At 44.1% G+C, this 16567-nt stretch overlaps 1 protein-coding gene across 1 annotated transcript in view; it reads right to left on the reverse strand.

Moving 5' to 3' along the window:
• CFAP70 (cilia and flagella associated protein 70) overlaps positions 1-7647 on the reverse strand; it is a 37407-nt gene extending 29760 nt beyond the window's left edge. Inside the window, exons 1-6 of the mRNA XM_029284740.1 lie at positions 7570-7647; positions 6979-7165; positions 5072-5170; positions 4034-4113; positions 2504-2680; positions 1119-1301 (exon numbers count right to left, since the gene is read on the reverse strand). Of these exons, the coding sequence (XP_029140573.1) occupies positions 1119-1301; positions 2504-2680; positions 4034-4113; positions 5072-5170; positions 6979-7165; positions 7570-7647 (804 nt within the window). The remainder of the gene's footprint in view (positions 1-1118; positions 1302-2503; positions 2681-4033; positions 4114-5071; positions 5171-6978; positions 7166-7569) is intronic.
• Between the last annotated feature and the right edge of the window lie 8920 nt (positions 7648-16567).

Consider the following 16567-nt stretch of genomic DNA (forward strand, 5'->3'; position numbering starts at 1 on the left):
AGAAGGGAATGAGGAGGAGGAGGAGGAGGAGGAGGAGGAGGAGGAGGAGGAGGAGGAGGGGGAGAAAAGAACCCAGTCTGTTCAGATCTAGAGTTCAACAAATCAAGAAAATAGACTGGAACCAGTATTTGTTGATGGACTAGGTCAGTGATGGCGAACCTTTTAGAGACCGAGTGCCCAAACTGCAACCCAAAACCCACTTATTTATTGCAAAGTGCCAGGGCTGCTTCAGCATTGTGGTGCCCTCGGGGGGGGGGCAGAGGGGCGTGGCCCACTGGGTGGGCATGGCTGCAGTGGTCACGGCAGACTGGGTGAGTGTGGCCGGGGCCAGGGCGGAGGGTGCCAGTCCTTCGCCATCTCTGGGGCATCCCCGGGGGGCCAACGCCGCTTGTTTGCTCACTTCCTGCCCTGTCCAAACGCCACATGCTCACTACTCTGGCGAACTCTGCTGGGGCAACGGTGCGCGTGCCCACAGAGAGGGCTCTGAGTGCCGCCTCTGGCACGCGTGCCATAGGTTCGCCACCACTGGACTAGGTGAAAAAAATAACACGAGACAGAAAAAGTAAGAAGAAGAACAACTAATAGCAGGGACAGTCTTTCTTCTGAGGAAGAAATAACATAAAGAATGATAGGGGGCACCAGGCCTTGGAAGAAGCTTGCCATCAACTGATACTGCCTATTTTGTACAATGGAACCCACAATGGGATGAATATCATAATCAACCCAAATCTATGCTTATCCTTAGCTGCTAGAGGAAAAGGACTCTAGGGAGAAAGAAGCCATTGATCTGATCTAGTACACTAGTTTTTATAGGCCCAGGTAGATGGAACAGGTGGCAACTGGGACTGATGCTGATACTACACCAGGGGTAGTCAACCTTGGCTCTTTTATGACTCATGGACTTCAATTCCCAGAATTCCTGAGCCAGCTTAGCTGGCTCAGGAATTCTGGGAGTTGAAGTCCACGAGTCATAAAAGAGCCAAGGTTGACTACCCGTGTGCTACACTCTCACTGATATTGCCAAAGGAGAAGAGAGCTGGGAATTGTAGCTGACCCACATCTGGAGGACCACCACTCCTGTTCTAAGGAATCTGCTTCTCCAGCTCTGCCATACTCACCTCTGGAGTATTCAGTTCTCCATCTTCCTCCTCAAAGGCCCCACCGACAATGAGAGCATCTGGGATGTTCTGTCCTGCAGGGGCTAAAATGTTGGCCACTGGCCACTTCTTGGGCCGAGGCAGAGCTTCTCTCTCACCACCACCTTTCAGGGTCCCATTCTTGAACAGGAAGGGACATTCTTTCTGGAAAGGTCATAGGACAAAAATCCTTGAATTCACAGAGTTAACAAGTCATTCATACCGGTACAGTGATAAAGAGCTAGCAGTTGCATTCTTACAACCTATTCACCCAGAACTTCAAACTTTTGTTTTTGCTTGGTGCTGGCATGGAGCAACCCATTTAGTTAGTAGATTATTCATATGGAAGCTCAGAAAGGGCTGAATTCATTTCAGGTTAAATGTCTTCTGTGAACTCAGCCATTCCATAATGAAAATAAATTGGACAGGGTTACATTTTGGAAAAACATCCTCTAAAATAGCTACAGAAGGGGGATTACCTAAACCAACGTTTATATGGGCTCTTTAATTTGCAAGGAGCTTCTTATGTATGTGAGGCAAGTTTCCATTTTTTCCTGTTTTTACAAAGAAAATGGAAAAACCTCTTACCTGTAACGTAAGTTTAGTACCACGAGCACATTTTCATGCTGGTTCTTCCTTGCTCTTCATGAACGCAGGTTCTGAGTTCACACATCACAGAATAAGCCACAGTGAGCTGGCTTCAAGTTTTGTGCATCACTAATTGTCCAGGGTTTGCAAATTATAATATCCAGTTCACGTCTTAAACCAAACCGTTTTGATTTAAGACAATGTATGAATCCAATTTTTGACTTGTAATTTATTTATTTATTTGATTTAACTCTACAAAGGTTGCTCTCTAAATTAGGATATATCAGTCTGGCATGGAGGCCACGGAATTATTAGGCCCTGTTTCCTAACCAAGCTCATCCCTTCCAGACGTGCATGAAACCTGGATCTGGAGAATCACAGTTAATTAACTCTATCAAGGTAGCTTCATTTCTAAATTCAGATGGATCTCAGAAGAGAGACTATGGAAAGACCAAGTTACTAACACAATGCACGATTGACTGAGATATGCTAACGGAATTATTTCAACTCAAAAGCCAAATTCCTAGAAGAGCAGTAAAAGCCTGGGGAAATAAGTTCGATCAGGCATAGCCGGTGAAGGGTTCAAATCAGAACCTTGAAGCCATGAAGTTTAACCTTTGATGTCTCTCAGGAGCTCAATGTGCTTCTACTGGGACCTGCAGCACATCTTATATTTTAGATGGGCTGATAATGAAAAGCAACATTGGCCAGACTGAAAGGCAAAGGAAACAGACGGGGAGAAAAAAGGAATAAAAGAATGTGGGATTTCAGCAACTCACCTCACCAACTGCTGGCACCTGGAAGCCAAGCATGTAATTATATTGGGGGCCTGTGAAGAGAAATGCCTCGGGGGCAGAATAGAGAGCTTCTACGGTCACTCTCAGCAGGTTGCCTTCGGACAGCTGGTTTTGAGTCAATAAGCTCTCCTGGACAGATACTAAGACATCGATGGAACACTGCAAAATCAAAGCAGGCTTAATGCTGGCTGGGGAATTCTGGGAGTTATAAGTCCACAGGTCTTAAAGTTGCTAAGGTTGGGGACCCCTGAGTTAGAGGAACTTGGGATGTTCAGCTTAAAGGAGAAGGCTAAGGAGAAGACATGATAGCAATCATTCAATACACAAAGTGTTGTCACAAGAAAGAGAGTATGGGCTTATCCTCCACGGCACTGAAGTAAACACACACAAGATTCCAGCCACTGGACCCATGGTTAAATATGGAAGATTTAGCTAAGTCCCTTATAAGGAGCGCACTTGTATTTGTGGAGCTTCAGCGACAAGATGAGAGAATGCAAAATAACAAGACTGGAAGGGATCCTGGAGGTCTTCTTATCCAACCTCCTACTCAAGTAGGACACCCTATACCAGGGGTAGGCAACCTTGGCTCTTTTATGACTCGTGGACTTCAACTCCCAGAATTCCTGAGCCAGACACGCTGAGGGGAAAGGGAGAGGTTTCCATGCTGAGCCATGCTGGCTCAGGAATTCTGGGAGTTGAAGTCCACGAGTCATAAAGCGGCCTAGGCCTAGGCCAGAGGTAGGCAACCTTGGCTCTTTTATGACTGGTGGACTTCAACTCCCAGAATTCCTGAGCCAGCATGGCTCAGCTTGGAAACCTCTCCCTTTCCCCTCAGCGTGGCTGGCTCAGGAATTCTGGGAGTTGAAGTCCACGAGTCATAAAAGAGCCAAGGTTGCCTACCCCTGCCCTATACTATTGCAGAAGAATGGCTGTCCAATCTCTTCTTGAAAACCTCCAGTGATGGAGCACCCACAACTTCTGGTGGCAAGCTGTTCCACTGGTTAATTATTCTCACTGTCAGGAAATTTCTCCTTAATTCTTGGTTGGATCTCTCTTTGATAAGCTTCCATTCGTTATTTCATGTCCTGCCCGCAGGTGCTTTGGAGAATAGGTTGATCCCTAATTCTCTCTGACAGGCCCTCAAGTATTGGATGATGGCTATCATTTTCCCCCTAGTCTTTTTTTTTTGTTAGTCTAGACAGGCCTAGTTCTCTCAGTCGTTCATAGTTTAGTGTCTAGATCCCTTTTCATTAAATTTTATTATTACTAAATGGAGACTCGGGGGGCCCTATATAGAAACAAAAGCTTTTTATTTTTTTTTGAGAATGACACAATTACATTTCCAAGCACTCTACTAATTTTTTTTTTTTACAATAAATGTTGAAGATCTCATTCAAATTTCAATGATTTACCCTCTATTCCACCTAAACTACTTCCAAGTCCCCTCTAAGATAGGGGATTTACAATTGGGAAGCATATCTCTATATTCCTTTTTGTTAAAAAAATAAATACCTTGGTTTCTGCTCGGAGGGCCTCCAGAGGAGAACCAGGCAATGGATACAGGGGAAGTGTTGCACTGAATGTACACAATCCTGCAGAGAAAAGAGGACATAGCACATGAGCAGCGTCCGTAAGATTGTCTACACATCCTCTCCACAACCTGTTTTCCTTGTTACCTTCTGGGAGGAGGGGGCTCCGTGGTATCCGAAGCGGAACATCCAGATTCAGTCACAGTTTTGTTCCGTACAGTATTAACCTTGTGAACTCTAAAGCTTCCTCTTTCCGTTATGTATTCAAGATGGACAGTAATTAATATTTATATGTTCTTATATGTAAGGATGTAGCTCTATACATATGTTGTATATATTATGTTTAAATGTGTTATGTATGTGCACTTTGAGACCAAGCAACTAAACTTCATTTTTTTAATGTGTGCCTTTGTGCCCACAGTAAAAAATGACAATAAAGGTTATCTATCTATCTATCTATCTATCTATCTATCTATCTATCTATCTATCTATCTATCTATCTATCTATCTATCTATCTATCTATCTATCTATCTCTTTTAATCTATCTATCTCAACCTCTATCTATCTATCTATCATCTATCTATCTATCTATCTATCTATCTATCTATCTATCTATCTATCTATCTATCTATCTATCTATCTATCTATCTATCTATCTATCTATCTACCTACCTACCTACCTACCTACCTACCTACCTACCTACCTACCTATAGGACACAGCAACTGTCATAAATATGAACCAGTTGCCAAGCATCTGAATTTTGATCACGTGACCACGGGGATGCTGCAAGTGTGAAAAATGACCATAAGTCACTTTTTTCAGTGCCGTTGTAACTTTGAACGGTCACCAAATGACCTGTCGTAAGTCAAGGACCACCTGTTCTAAATACACTCTGTGAACTGCTAGGGAGGGTCCATCTTTGCCCTCCTCCTGCCTACCAGACAGTCCAAGCTCCCTGGCCTCTTCACTCTCTGCAGTTCCAGACGACAATCCAGCACAGGTTTGTTCTTTCACTCACCTTGCAGGAGAGGGAGAAGGTCCGCCACGGCCTGTCCGAGGGACACCACTTTTTCGTCTTTTTGCTTCTTCTCCTTTGGCAAGACTTCAATCACAGTGACTGGGGAAACCGAGCATAAAAAACCACTCAATCATAGCAATAAGATAGTAAGACCACACCTGGAATACTGCAGCCTATTTTAGTCACCATATCACAAAAAAGATGTTGAGACCTTGGAAAAAAATCAGAGAAGAGCAACTAAGATGATCAAAGGCCTGGAGACTAAATATATACGAAGAACGGCTGCGGGACTTGGGTTTGGCCAGTCTAAAGAAAAGAAGAAATAGGGGAGATGATAGCAGTATTCCAGTATCTGAGGGGCTGCCACAAGGCAGAGGGGGGTCACGTTATTCTCCAAAGCATCAGAGGGAAGGACAAGAAACAATGGTTGGAAACTGACCAAGGAGAGAAGCAACCTGGAATTAAGGAGAAACTTCCTGACAGTGAGGACAATCAACCAGTGGAACAGCTTGCCTCCAGAAATCGTGGGCGCTCCATCACTGGAGATTTTTAAGAAGAGACTTGACATTCACCTGTCTCAGACAGTATAAGTCCTCCTGCTTGAGCAGGGGGCTGGACTAGAAGACCTCAAAGGTCCCTTCCAGATCTATTCTATTCTATTCTATTCTATTCTATTCTATTCTATTCTATTCTATTCTATTCTATTCTATTCTATAATACAGCAGCACTTTATAACCCGACTGCTTTTCAGAAGGAGCAATGACCTTTTCACCACTGACACACGCCTCTTATTCCACCAGTGCGGTAGGCCACCATTTCTTTTAACCAGCCTTTGTTGAATAAGCTACCATAGCTTCACACATGTGCTTTACTGGAGTCTGTAAGGCTGGCTGTCACGTTTGGGTGCAAAGCATTTATTGGTTACCCTCGACATATGACCGTAAGGGAGCCTGCCCATTCTAGCTGTATGTCATGGTCATAAAACATGCCAATCACGTGACCAACCCGATTTTACAATGTTGTTTGAGGTGGTCATAAAGCAAAACAGTGGTTTGCTTAGGGGCACAGTATTGCCAGAAAATGGAAGCACCAGTTTCCAGCAAAACCCTTGTAAAAATCACATGACAACAGGACCCTGCAAATGGCCGCAAAAGCAGCCATGTTGTTGAGCACCTGAAGTTCAGTCACGTGATTATGGAGGGGAGCCAGCTCTCAGATCTTCAAATCTGGGTCATAAGCCCTCTTTTTTGGATCTGTCCTAACCTCAAACCAGTCGTATGTTGAGGACTACTCGTATTACTTTAATTTTACTGAGTGGATGATCGCTAGACTTAGAATCTTCTCAGTGCACAAATTCAAACAGAAGCATCCCTGACAATGACCGGCGGTGCTTCCACTTGAATGCCATCACCCGCAACAGATACTTTTACCTCAGCAAAACGAAAAGGACCTATGGGTAGTCCTCAGTTTACGACCACAATGGAAGCCAACATTGCTGTTGCCTAGGCGAGACGGTGGTTGGGCGAGTTGTGCTCCACATTACGCTCTTTTTGCCACAGTGGCCAAACAAATCACTGCGGTTGCTAAGCGAATCACACGGTCGTAAACCGAATCGGACCTCTCTCATTGACTTGGCTTGTTGGAAGGTGGCTGGTGACAAAGGGTGATCACGTGACCGCAGCACAATGCAACCGTCACCAATACCTGCCAGTTGCCAAGCGTCCGAATTTTGATCACGTGATCGTGGGGATGCTGAAACGGTCGCTAAGTATGAAAACCGGTTGTAAGTCACTTTTTTCAGTGCTATTGCAACATCAAATGGTCACTAAATGAATGATTGCATGCTGAGGATTACCTGTATTCTTTCTCAGCCGTTAAAGTTAAAGAGCAGAGGTAGTGTTACTCACATATCACAGGTTTATGGGCAATATCATCCAAGGTGTGGAACCCTTCAGGATGGCTGTCAAAAGAGGTGGTGAAATTATACTTCACGTATCCTTCCGCAGAGGCATCCATTTTGGGGGAATCACCAAGGACGAAGCCATTGTACTCAATGCGCACAAATGTAACCGGACTGTCTCCTTTGAGGCCTTTCTACAGAAGAGAGACCACAACACTGAGGACAGGACAAGTGGTAGCGTCACCTCCCAGAGCAAAACTAATTTTTACTTTTCTCTACAAAATGTTGTTTTTTTTAATGAGAAAGCTGCTTTCAAGCAATTTAATGTTTTTTCTTCCTCAGGCAATTGGCATCCCAAACCAATTACAGATGGGACCAGTAATCTCAAAGAAAATAAATCCAGAAGCCAGTAACCAGCTTTTAAGTGCCTTGGAAAATAAGATATTAATATGTGGTTCAATTAGTAAAATATTATGCCCTTTAATTGTACTGATTTAAAAAACCTGAACATTCTGGGATGATAGGCATTCAGCTAGGTGATGCACTCTGATGATCCTCAATCCAGGAATTCCAGTGTGAACTATAAGAGGGCAATTACCAAGTCATGGCCCTCCAGCACAGTGATGCTGACGGTCTTCCCCGGTGGTTCAACAGGAAAGGAAGGTGAACCCGCCATGAGAAGGAAGAATCTCTTGGTATAGAAAGGTAGCTAGAGCCTAAGGAGAAGAGAAGACAAGGAATAAATAATAATCAAGAGTTGTTTATTTATCACTTGACTTGCCTCCCATTCTTCCTTATATTTAACAACAGCAACAACAACAACAATAATAGAGTTGGAATGGACCTTGCAGGCCATCTACTCCAACCCCCTGCTCAGGCAGGAAATCCTATACCATTTCAGACAAATGGCTGTCCAGTCCCTTCTTAAAAACTTCCAGTGTTGGAGCATTCACAACTTCTGGAGGCAAGTTGTTCTAACTGTCAGGAAATTTCTCCTTAGTTCTAGGTTGCTTCCCTCCTTGGCTAGTTTCCATCCATTTCTTCTTGTCCTTCAGGCGCTTTGGAGAATAGCTTGACTCCCTCTTCTTTGGGGCAACCCTTGAGATATTGGAACACTGCTATCATGTCACCCCTAGTCCTTCTTTTCATTAAACTAGACATACCCAATTCCAGCAACCGTTCTTCCTATGTTTTAGCTTCTAGTCCCCTAAATTTCTCCATATCCTGCCAGGTAAATGAAGCGGAGGAAGAAACAATAGCTCAAAATCCTGCAAGTGAGCTTCTGGGGTCCCAGATTCCCAGGCGAAATCTCCATGCTGGCAAAGGTTTTGAGGAGATGTGGTCCAATATATGAAGAACACCACATATGTCTGACTGTCCATCCATCCATCCATCCATCCATCCATCCATCCATCCATCCATCCATCCATCCATCCATCCATCCATCCATCCATTATCTATCTATCTCTATCTATCTATCTATCTATCTATCTATCTATCTATCTATCTATCTATCTATCTATCTATCTATCTATCTATCTATCTATCTTTAATCTCTCTGTCCATTTATAAATCTCATTTCTAGATGACTGTCCACCTAACTCAAGGAGAGACTCTGGGCAGTATACAGTACATTATTTAATCTCTGCAAGATTCATTCCCTGTAATCCAACTATGACTTTCAAATCACAGTTTATCAGCCAAGCCACGACTGCTGGGTTCTTACTCTATCCTGTACTAGAGTTTCCCTGGAAGCAAGCTTAGAATATTGTAAGAACGGAAGTCATTAAAGCTAGCAGTTTATTCATTCTATTTCTTTCTTTCTTAAATGGCTGCCCAATTTGCAGAGTGACCTTGTGCGGCTCACTATAAAAAGAAGGAATTATAAAGAGAAAAAAACCTTAACACAAGAGAAGATGCCTTAGAGCCAGTCAGGTATGGCTTTGGCATACTGGGCACCCAACCAACTGCAGTTGATGCAACAAACCACAGTTAAGCTCTAACTTAACCTGGCCAATCGGTCCCATCTCATTCTCAGCCTCCCTAACTAAGTCAGGCTCCTCTGCTTCCAAAATGCCCTATGAGGTTGGAATGAGGACCCTGATCTTAAAAGCATGGGGACCTCAAGCTAAGATGTAGACCTTGCAATGGAGAATTATGGTTGGATCTCTCCAAGAAAGCCCAACTAGTCCCCAGGTTGCTTTGTTTGGTGCTCCCTGCAGGCACTGACAAGGGACTCTTCTACTCCAGCTCTACTCCGCCTCTACTACAACTCTACTCCGCCTCTACTACAGCTTTACTCCACCTCTACTACAGCTGTTTTCTGCCTTCACTCAGTGAGTCCAGAAAGGGTCACGGGGTCAGAAGCTCGACTAGGGGGGGCACCCTCCACTGCCCCCTTCCTCTCTTGCTGGAGGAAGAGGAGCATCCGAGGCGGTCCCCTCCATCTGCCCGCTACCCAACTCACCAGCCGCGTCCGTTTTTCCGTTGTCATAGCAACGCCGCTGCGTCACATTAGCGGCTCCTGACGCCAGCGTGATTCCCCGGCCGCCATTTTTGTGACGGGCAAGGGAAGGGCGTGGCGTGCGGCTTTCCCACTGCCTCTGCTCTGTTTCCAAAGAGGTTCGTTCGTAGGTGTGCAAGGAGGAGAGAGAAACACTAGCGGTTCCCAACGGACCTTGCGGGGCAGGAGAAAAAAAAAATATAGGGGAAGCATTTATCGTGTTGTTTGAAATCCTGTAGGGGGTTTATGTGACCACTTCTGCCTAAAGGAGATCCCCAAGCAGCTCTCCTTTCAGTGCTTCGAGGGCTTTGGGGCTGAGTCTTCCACTTCCCGTTGCGTATGTCGCATCGGGCCCGGAAATGAATGTAATCCAAGCCACTCGTTTGTCTTTCCTATCTCTACGACAGGAGGATTTGGTTTAGTTTTGCAAAATAATAATAATTCCAAATGCACGGGGTGTTAAGCTATCCCGAGATTTCTTTTCAAACTTAGCAAGGTCTTTCAAACTGGGCCTCTTTTGCAAACTTTAGGAGGTGTGGACTTCAGTACCCAGAATTCCTGCGGGATAGGGAATTCTGGGAGTTGAAGTCCACACCTCTTAAAGTTGTTCAGTTTGGAAAATACTGGTGTAGCCTGTGGTGGTCGCTGTGGCCTGCAAGGTGAGTCTGGAGGTTTTGAATGCAAACCCTGTTAATTGCAAAAAGGCAGGATTTAGGGCTACTGAGAACCAGGATGCAAGTGCAATGTTGAGTTATTTTGCTGTTCAGGAAATAGCCAGTGAGGGGCTGTGAAAGAAGATACACACATGCATTCCCAAGCCATCATCACCCAAGTTATTGCAAAGGTTGGAAAACATTGCTAGCACCTTCTCCAACAAACGCATTTGATTAAAACACATCAGCTTTTGTGAAAGCTGACGCCTTTTAATCAAAGGTGATAGGCTGGAAAAGTTGCTGCCAGACGCTTTCTGAGATTGAATAAAATCATAATATGAAATCATTTGTGGAAGAAAGAACTGCCATATTTCATAAAAAGCAACACCACTGCCCTCACTAGAGGGCAGAGCTAAACTGATGCTGGAGTCCCCAATTCCTAACCCATGGATTTCAATTGAACTATTTTAAGCTGTTTTTATGGAAAGCAGTTTATCCAAAGTACCAGCGGGCAGGACAAGAAACAATGGTTGGAAACTGAACAAAGAGAGAAGCAACCTAGAATTAAGGAGAAACTTCCTGGCATGGTTGGCTCAGGAATTCTGGGAAGTTGAAATCCACAAGTCATAAAAGAGCCAAGGTTCCCCATCACTGCCTTAGAGGGACATCCATAAAATATGACAGGTTTCTATGATGCCGTACAGGTCGCAAAAGGGGATCACATGAACCTGGGACACTGCAACTGTCATAAATATGAACCAGTTGTCCAGCCTTTGAATTTTGATCACGTGATCATGGGAATGCTGCAATGGTCATAAGTGTGGGAAAACAACCATAAGTTACTTTTTTCAGTGCCGTTGTAACTTCAAACGGTCACTAAATGAACTGGTGTAAGTCCAGGACTACCTGTATAGCAGAGGTCCCCAACCTTTTGGGCACCAGGGACCGGTTCCGTGGAGAGAGGTTTTTCCACGGACCGGAGGGTGATTGGTTTTGTGTGCTGCCTGCATCTCATGGATGGGGCTTTGCTTGTTTGTGCGGACTAGTTGCTGGCATGCCGCGGCCTGGTCCACGGACCGGGGGTTGGGGACCCCTGAACTAGGCAATGCCAGGGCGTTAAACCATCCTTAAATTGCTAGCTTAGTGTTAAGGGCAAATGCAGCCAATAGTTACAATAGCCATGCTTGTAAAGCAGAGATCCCCAACCTTTTGGGCACCAGGGACTGGTTCGGTGGAGAGAGGTTTTTCCATGGACCGGAGGGTGTGTGGTTTTGTGTGCTGCCTGCACCCCGCAGATGGGCTTTGCTTGTTTGTGCGGACCGGTTGCTGGCATGCCACGGCCCGGTCCTGGTCCATGGACTGGAGGTTGGTGACCCCTGCTGTATAGCATACTGGGTGAGATGCTCTTGCAATGTCCCCTGTCTTCCTGTAGGGGGCAGATGCAGTCCAAAGAGGATGCTCATTTTATTTGGCAGGGAAGATAATAAATTCAGCATTCAACAGTTCTCTTGCCCAAATAGTCTGAATCCGCCTCTCTCAGATTGGGGGCTGGCTGTGACCTCACGAATGACAGGCCTCCCGTAGCATTTCTGCGTTGGGAAGTTGGAAAAAGGCACAAGAAACTTTCAGAGTTTCTTTCCTGGATCCGACACCTCCAAGGAACGAAGACATCAAACAGGTGAGTTTATCTGCTGAGCTTTAAATCTAACCTTTTAGATTGTGCCTTGTTTGACTGGCATTTTCATAAAAACCAAGCCAAAGGGCAATTTTTATATAGGATAGGATATGATAAGATAGGATAGGATAGGATAGAATAGAATAGAATAGAAAATGGAATAGAATAGAATAGACATTGTAGAATAGAATAGAATAGAATAGAATAGAATAGAATAGAATAGAATAGAATTCAATTCTTTATTGGCCAAGTGTGATTGGACACACAAGGAATTTGTCTCAGGTGCAGAAGCTCACCGTGTCCATACAATCAACAAAACGATGTCATAGATCATAAATCTAATTTTAATTAGAGTTATGGTCTATAACAATAATTATTAGAACATATAATAATTACAATATTATATGTTTATTATACAATAATAATTCTATTTTTTATTTATTTATTTATTAGCTTGCACAGTACTTTACTTTAAGCCATAGGAGCAAAAATACTTCCGATAACAAAAAACAAAACAAACAAATAAATAAAAATTCGCCTATCGTCTGCTTGGATCAGTTTGCCCCCAACTATATTTGAGTTCGCTAGGAAAAGTGACAAATGGGTCTTGGGACGCCTTAAAAACAGGCCCATTTAATTTTCACAGCTTTTGTTTTGGCTGTGAGAAACAGACAAGACATTTCGAATGAAGGCAAATATACGTGTCCCAGGATAATGATGCAACATCGAATTTGGATCAGTCACTGGGATCAGAGGTTTACTCTTCCGAGCTTTCGTACTTGTGCTGGAGCCCATCTTTAGGGAATTTCTCTATTCTATCTCCTTTCTTTCTTTCTTTCTTTCTTTCTTTCTTTCTTTCTTTCTTTCTTTCTTTCTTTCTTTCTTTCTTTCTTTCTTTCTTTCTTTCTTCTTCCTTCCTTCCTTCTTTCTTTCTTTCTTTCTTTCTTTCTTCTTTCTTTCTTTCTTTCTTCTTTCTTTCTTTTTTGAGAAAGTGGTCTTTGGGAACAAATTCCGGTTCTCTCCTAGGTGAATTTTTTTTAAAACAAGAAAGAAAAATATTTATTGATGCATTTTTTGCTATTTATGTCTATGTCCCACTTTTTGTAGAGAATTTGCAAAGCTCTGTAAACGTGAGCTAACCTGCTTGGATGTGTGAGGCAGACAAGCTTGTGATGGGGTTGGCTTCTCTGTGTGTTGCTTGAGCCGAACCTGTGGAATCGGTTTATCATTCATTTTGCAAACCATGGTTCCTTAATCCTGGATTGGTGCATTTCGTGAATACAGCCAATGACATCTGTGCAAGATCGGTCTTAGAGCAGATACCCTATTTTTACTGTACAGGTAGTCCTTGCCTTATGACACCAATCAGGACCAGAATTTCCAATGTTAAGCAAAGCCATTAAGAGCAATGTGCCTCATTCTATGACCTTTTTTTGCCACGGCTGTTAAATGAATCACTAAAGGGAATCACATAGCCCTTAAGTGAATTTGGCTTCCCACATAGACTCTGCTTGTCGGAAGCCAGATGGGCAGGTCGCAAAAGGTGATCACATGACCTAGGATGGTGCAACCATCATAAATACAGGCCAATTGCCAAACACCTGAATTTTGGTCACGTGGCCGTGGGGAATGCTGTGAGTAAGTAGGAATACCGGTTGTAAGTCATTGTTTTCAGTGCCATTGTAACTTCGAACAGTCACTAAATGAAAGGTTGTTAGTCAAGGACTGTAGTGTAGACGTGGGAAGAGGCAGAGGAACATTCTGATGGAAGATGAGCTTGGAAGATCTCCAGAAGTTCCATGGAATCTATTTCTTTTCTCCTGGCTCTGTTTCTCAGCTCCAATCAACTCATTTAAGCTGATTGGCTGATGTGCAGGCGGTACTGGACTGGAATAGTAGCTACCTCACCCATGTTGGCTGAGTTTGGCTGTTGTTGTTTTTTTAACCATAGAGGTTACTGGCAATTGAATATGGTTCTCATCCCTCTTTTGCAATCCTCTCATTTTTGCCCAAATTAAACATAAGTTTTGAAGAAGCAGGGTAGAAACAGTACTGATACAACTGAACTTTGGTGTTGGAGAAGATTCTGGAGAGGAGCATGACTAGCTAAGAAAACAGTCAAATGGATCCTCCTTTCTCCAAAACACCAGAAGGCAAGGCAAGAAGCAACGGATGGATGGAAACTAATTAAGGAGAGAAGCAAGCTAGAACTTGCTGACAGACAGGACAATTAACCAGTGGAACGGCTTGCCTCTGGAAGTTGTGGGTGCTCCATCACTGGAAGTTTTCAAGAAAAGACTGGACAGTCATTTTTCCAGAACGCCATAGGAGTCAGTTGCTGAGCATCCAAAATTGAGATCCCGTGACCACAGGCTGCTGCAACAGTCGTAATTGTGAAAAATGGTCATAACCAGGGGTGGGATTCAGCCGGTTCGCACCACTTCGGCAGAACCGGTAGCTAATTTTTTGTTGCCCAGGCCCAGAATAGACTTCCACACAGAGAACCGGTTGTTCACCTATTTGAATCCCACCTCTGCATGCAGGTTGTTGTGCTCTCCTTGTAAGCAGCACCAAAAAGCTTGTTATCTCTCTCCACAATTGCATTTTGACACCTGGCATTCTTTTTTCAATCTCACATCTCTGTTAGTGGCCTTTCCTTTTTCCATCCATCCATCCCTCTTACCAAGACACCCCAGCAAAATTTCAAAAAAAGTTCTCTGGAACAAAATTGCTTATGACATTAAAATAAAGATAAACCGTCAAAGCTATTATTTCCTTCTGAAATGTTTGGGAGGAAGATCGCCCGCTGTGCAATTAACAGTCATTAAACAAACAGTTGTAAGTTGAGGACCACCTGTAACATCCCCTTTCCGTCTCCAGAACTACTACATGCCCGTCACAGCAAGAGAACGCAAGCAGCAGATTTGAAAACTACCGACCCCCGGCACAGTAGAACATCTGAAACTGGAGAAGGGGATATTTTTTTCCTGATTGACTTTAGCTCTAATCTAAAGAAGTCTAAAAATATACCAAAGTCTGGAAGTGTCACAAGTCGGATGGGATATCACTTGTTGAGCTCTGCAGCTGGAAGGGGGGCTTAGAAAAATACTTGAGGTTGAGCTCCATGAAGGAACATCCCTGCCCGTTACTCTGCCATGGTTAATTGGATATTAATTGAAGGAATTTCGCTCTATGCCTGGGATAAACAGACACACGCCAGGCACCCTGTGCCATTTCGCGCCACTAACAAGCCCTGGCATACCGAACAGACAGTCCCGTTTAGTCTCTCTGCTCCCTGTTGACAGAAAGTCATCTTTTGCATTCTGATGACTTCTGCAGGATAGCGGATCTTAAAGCCAGCGTTAAGCCTGGGAATTGCCTGGTTATGCGTCTCCCGAAACTCCCTCGCTTCTTTTCATAAAACAAAGTGTTTTCCCCTCCCCAAATACAGGTCATCCTCGACTTACAACAGTTTATTTAGTGACCATTCAAAGTTACAATGGCACCGAAAAAAGTGACTTAGGACCGTTTTTCACACGCAGCATTCCCAGGGTCACGCAATCAAGATTCAGACGCTTGGCAACTGACTCGTACTTATGACGGTTGCGGTGTCCCTTTTTACGACGTCCTGACAAGCAAAAGTCAATGGGGAAGCCAGATTCACTTAACAACTGTGTTGCTGACGTAACAACTGCAGTGGTTCACTTAACAACGATGGCAAGGGAGGTCGTAAAATGAGGCAAAATTCGCTTAATGCATGTTTCATTTTGCAACAGAGATTTTGAGTCCCATTGTGATCCTAACTCGAGGACCATCTGTGCACTTAAAACAAACTTGCCATCTGCTTTATTATGCACATTGCAGCCAAAGCACAATAGAGATTTTGGTGCTGCTGTGTTTTTCGTGTTTGGCCATAAACAAATTGCTTAAAGGATTTCATGCCTGTAAAAGAAGATACGTGCTAAGCACAAGCCTTAAGGATTTACAAGTAGTAATTTACAAGAACAGCTTACCCCAGAAATCGTGGGCAATCCATCACTGGAGATCTTTAAGAGGAGACTGGACATTCACCTGTCTGAGATGGTATAGGCTCTCCTGCTTGAGCAGGGGGCTGGACTAGAAGATCTCCAAGGTCCCTTCCAGCTGTATTCTATTCTATTCTATTCTATTCTATTCTATTCTATTCTATTCTATTCTATTCTATTCTATTCTATTCCTTGACATATGACTGTAATGGAGCCTCCCCCCCTTACAATCATTAGTTGTGGGTCTTTCATGTGACCAGCCTGTTGATGTGGGACTAACACTCCAGACATGCACCCAGAAGCTGTTTCTTATTGGAAATACTTGACAGATGTTGTTGTTAGTTGCGAAGTCATGTCCGACCCATCACGACCCCATGGACAACGTTCCTCCAGGCCTTCCTGTCCTCTACCATCTTCTGGAGTCCCTTTAAGCTCACGCCTCCTGCTTCAGTTACTCCATCCAGCCACCTCATTCTCTGCCGTCCCATTCTTCTCTTGCCCTCCATCTCTCCCAGCATTAGGCCCTTCTCCAGTGAGTCCTTCCTTCGCATTAGGTGGCCAAAGTACTTGAGTTTCAACTTCAGGATCTGGCCTTCTAAAGAGCAGTAAGGGTTGATCTCCTCTAGGACTGACCGGTTTGATCGCCTTGCAGTCCAGGGGACTCGCAGGAGTCTTCTCCAGCACCAGAGTTCAAGGGCCTCCATTCTTTGGCGCTCAGCGTTTTTATGGTAGGGCATCTT

Source organism: Protobothrops mucrosquamatus, unplaced genomic scaffold, assembly GCF_001527695.2.
Source record: "Protobothrops mucrosquamatus isolate PMUCROS unplaced genomic scaffold, P.Mucros_1.0 scaffold880, whole genome shotgun sequence".
In the NCBI taxonomy this organism is placed as follows: Eukaryota; Metazoa; Chordata; class Lepidosauria; order Squamata; family Viperidae; genus Protobothrops; species Protobothrops mucrosquamatus.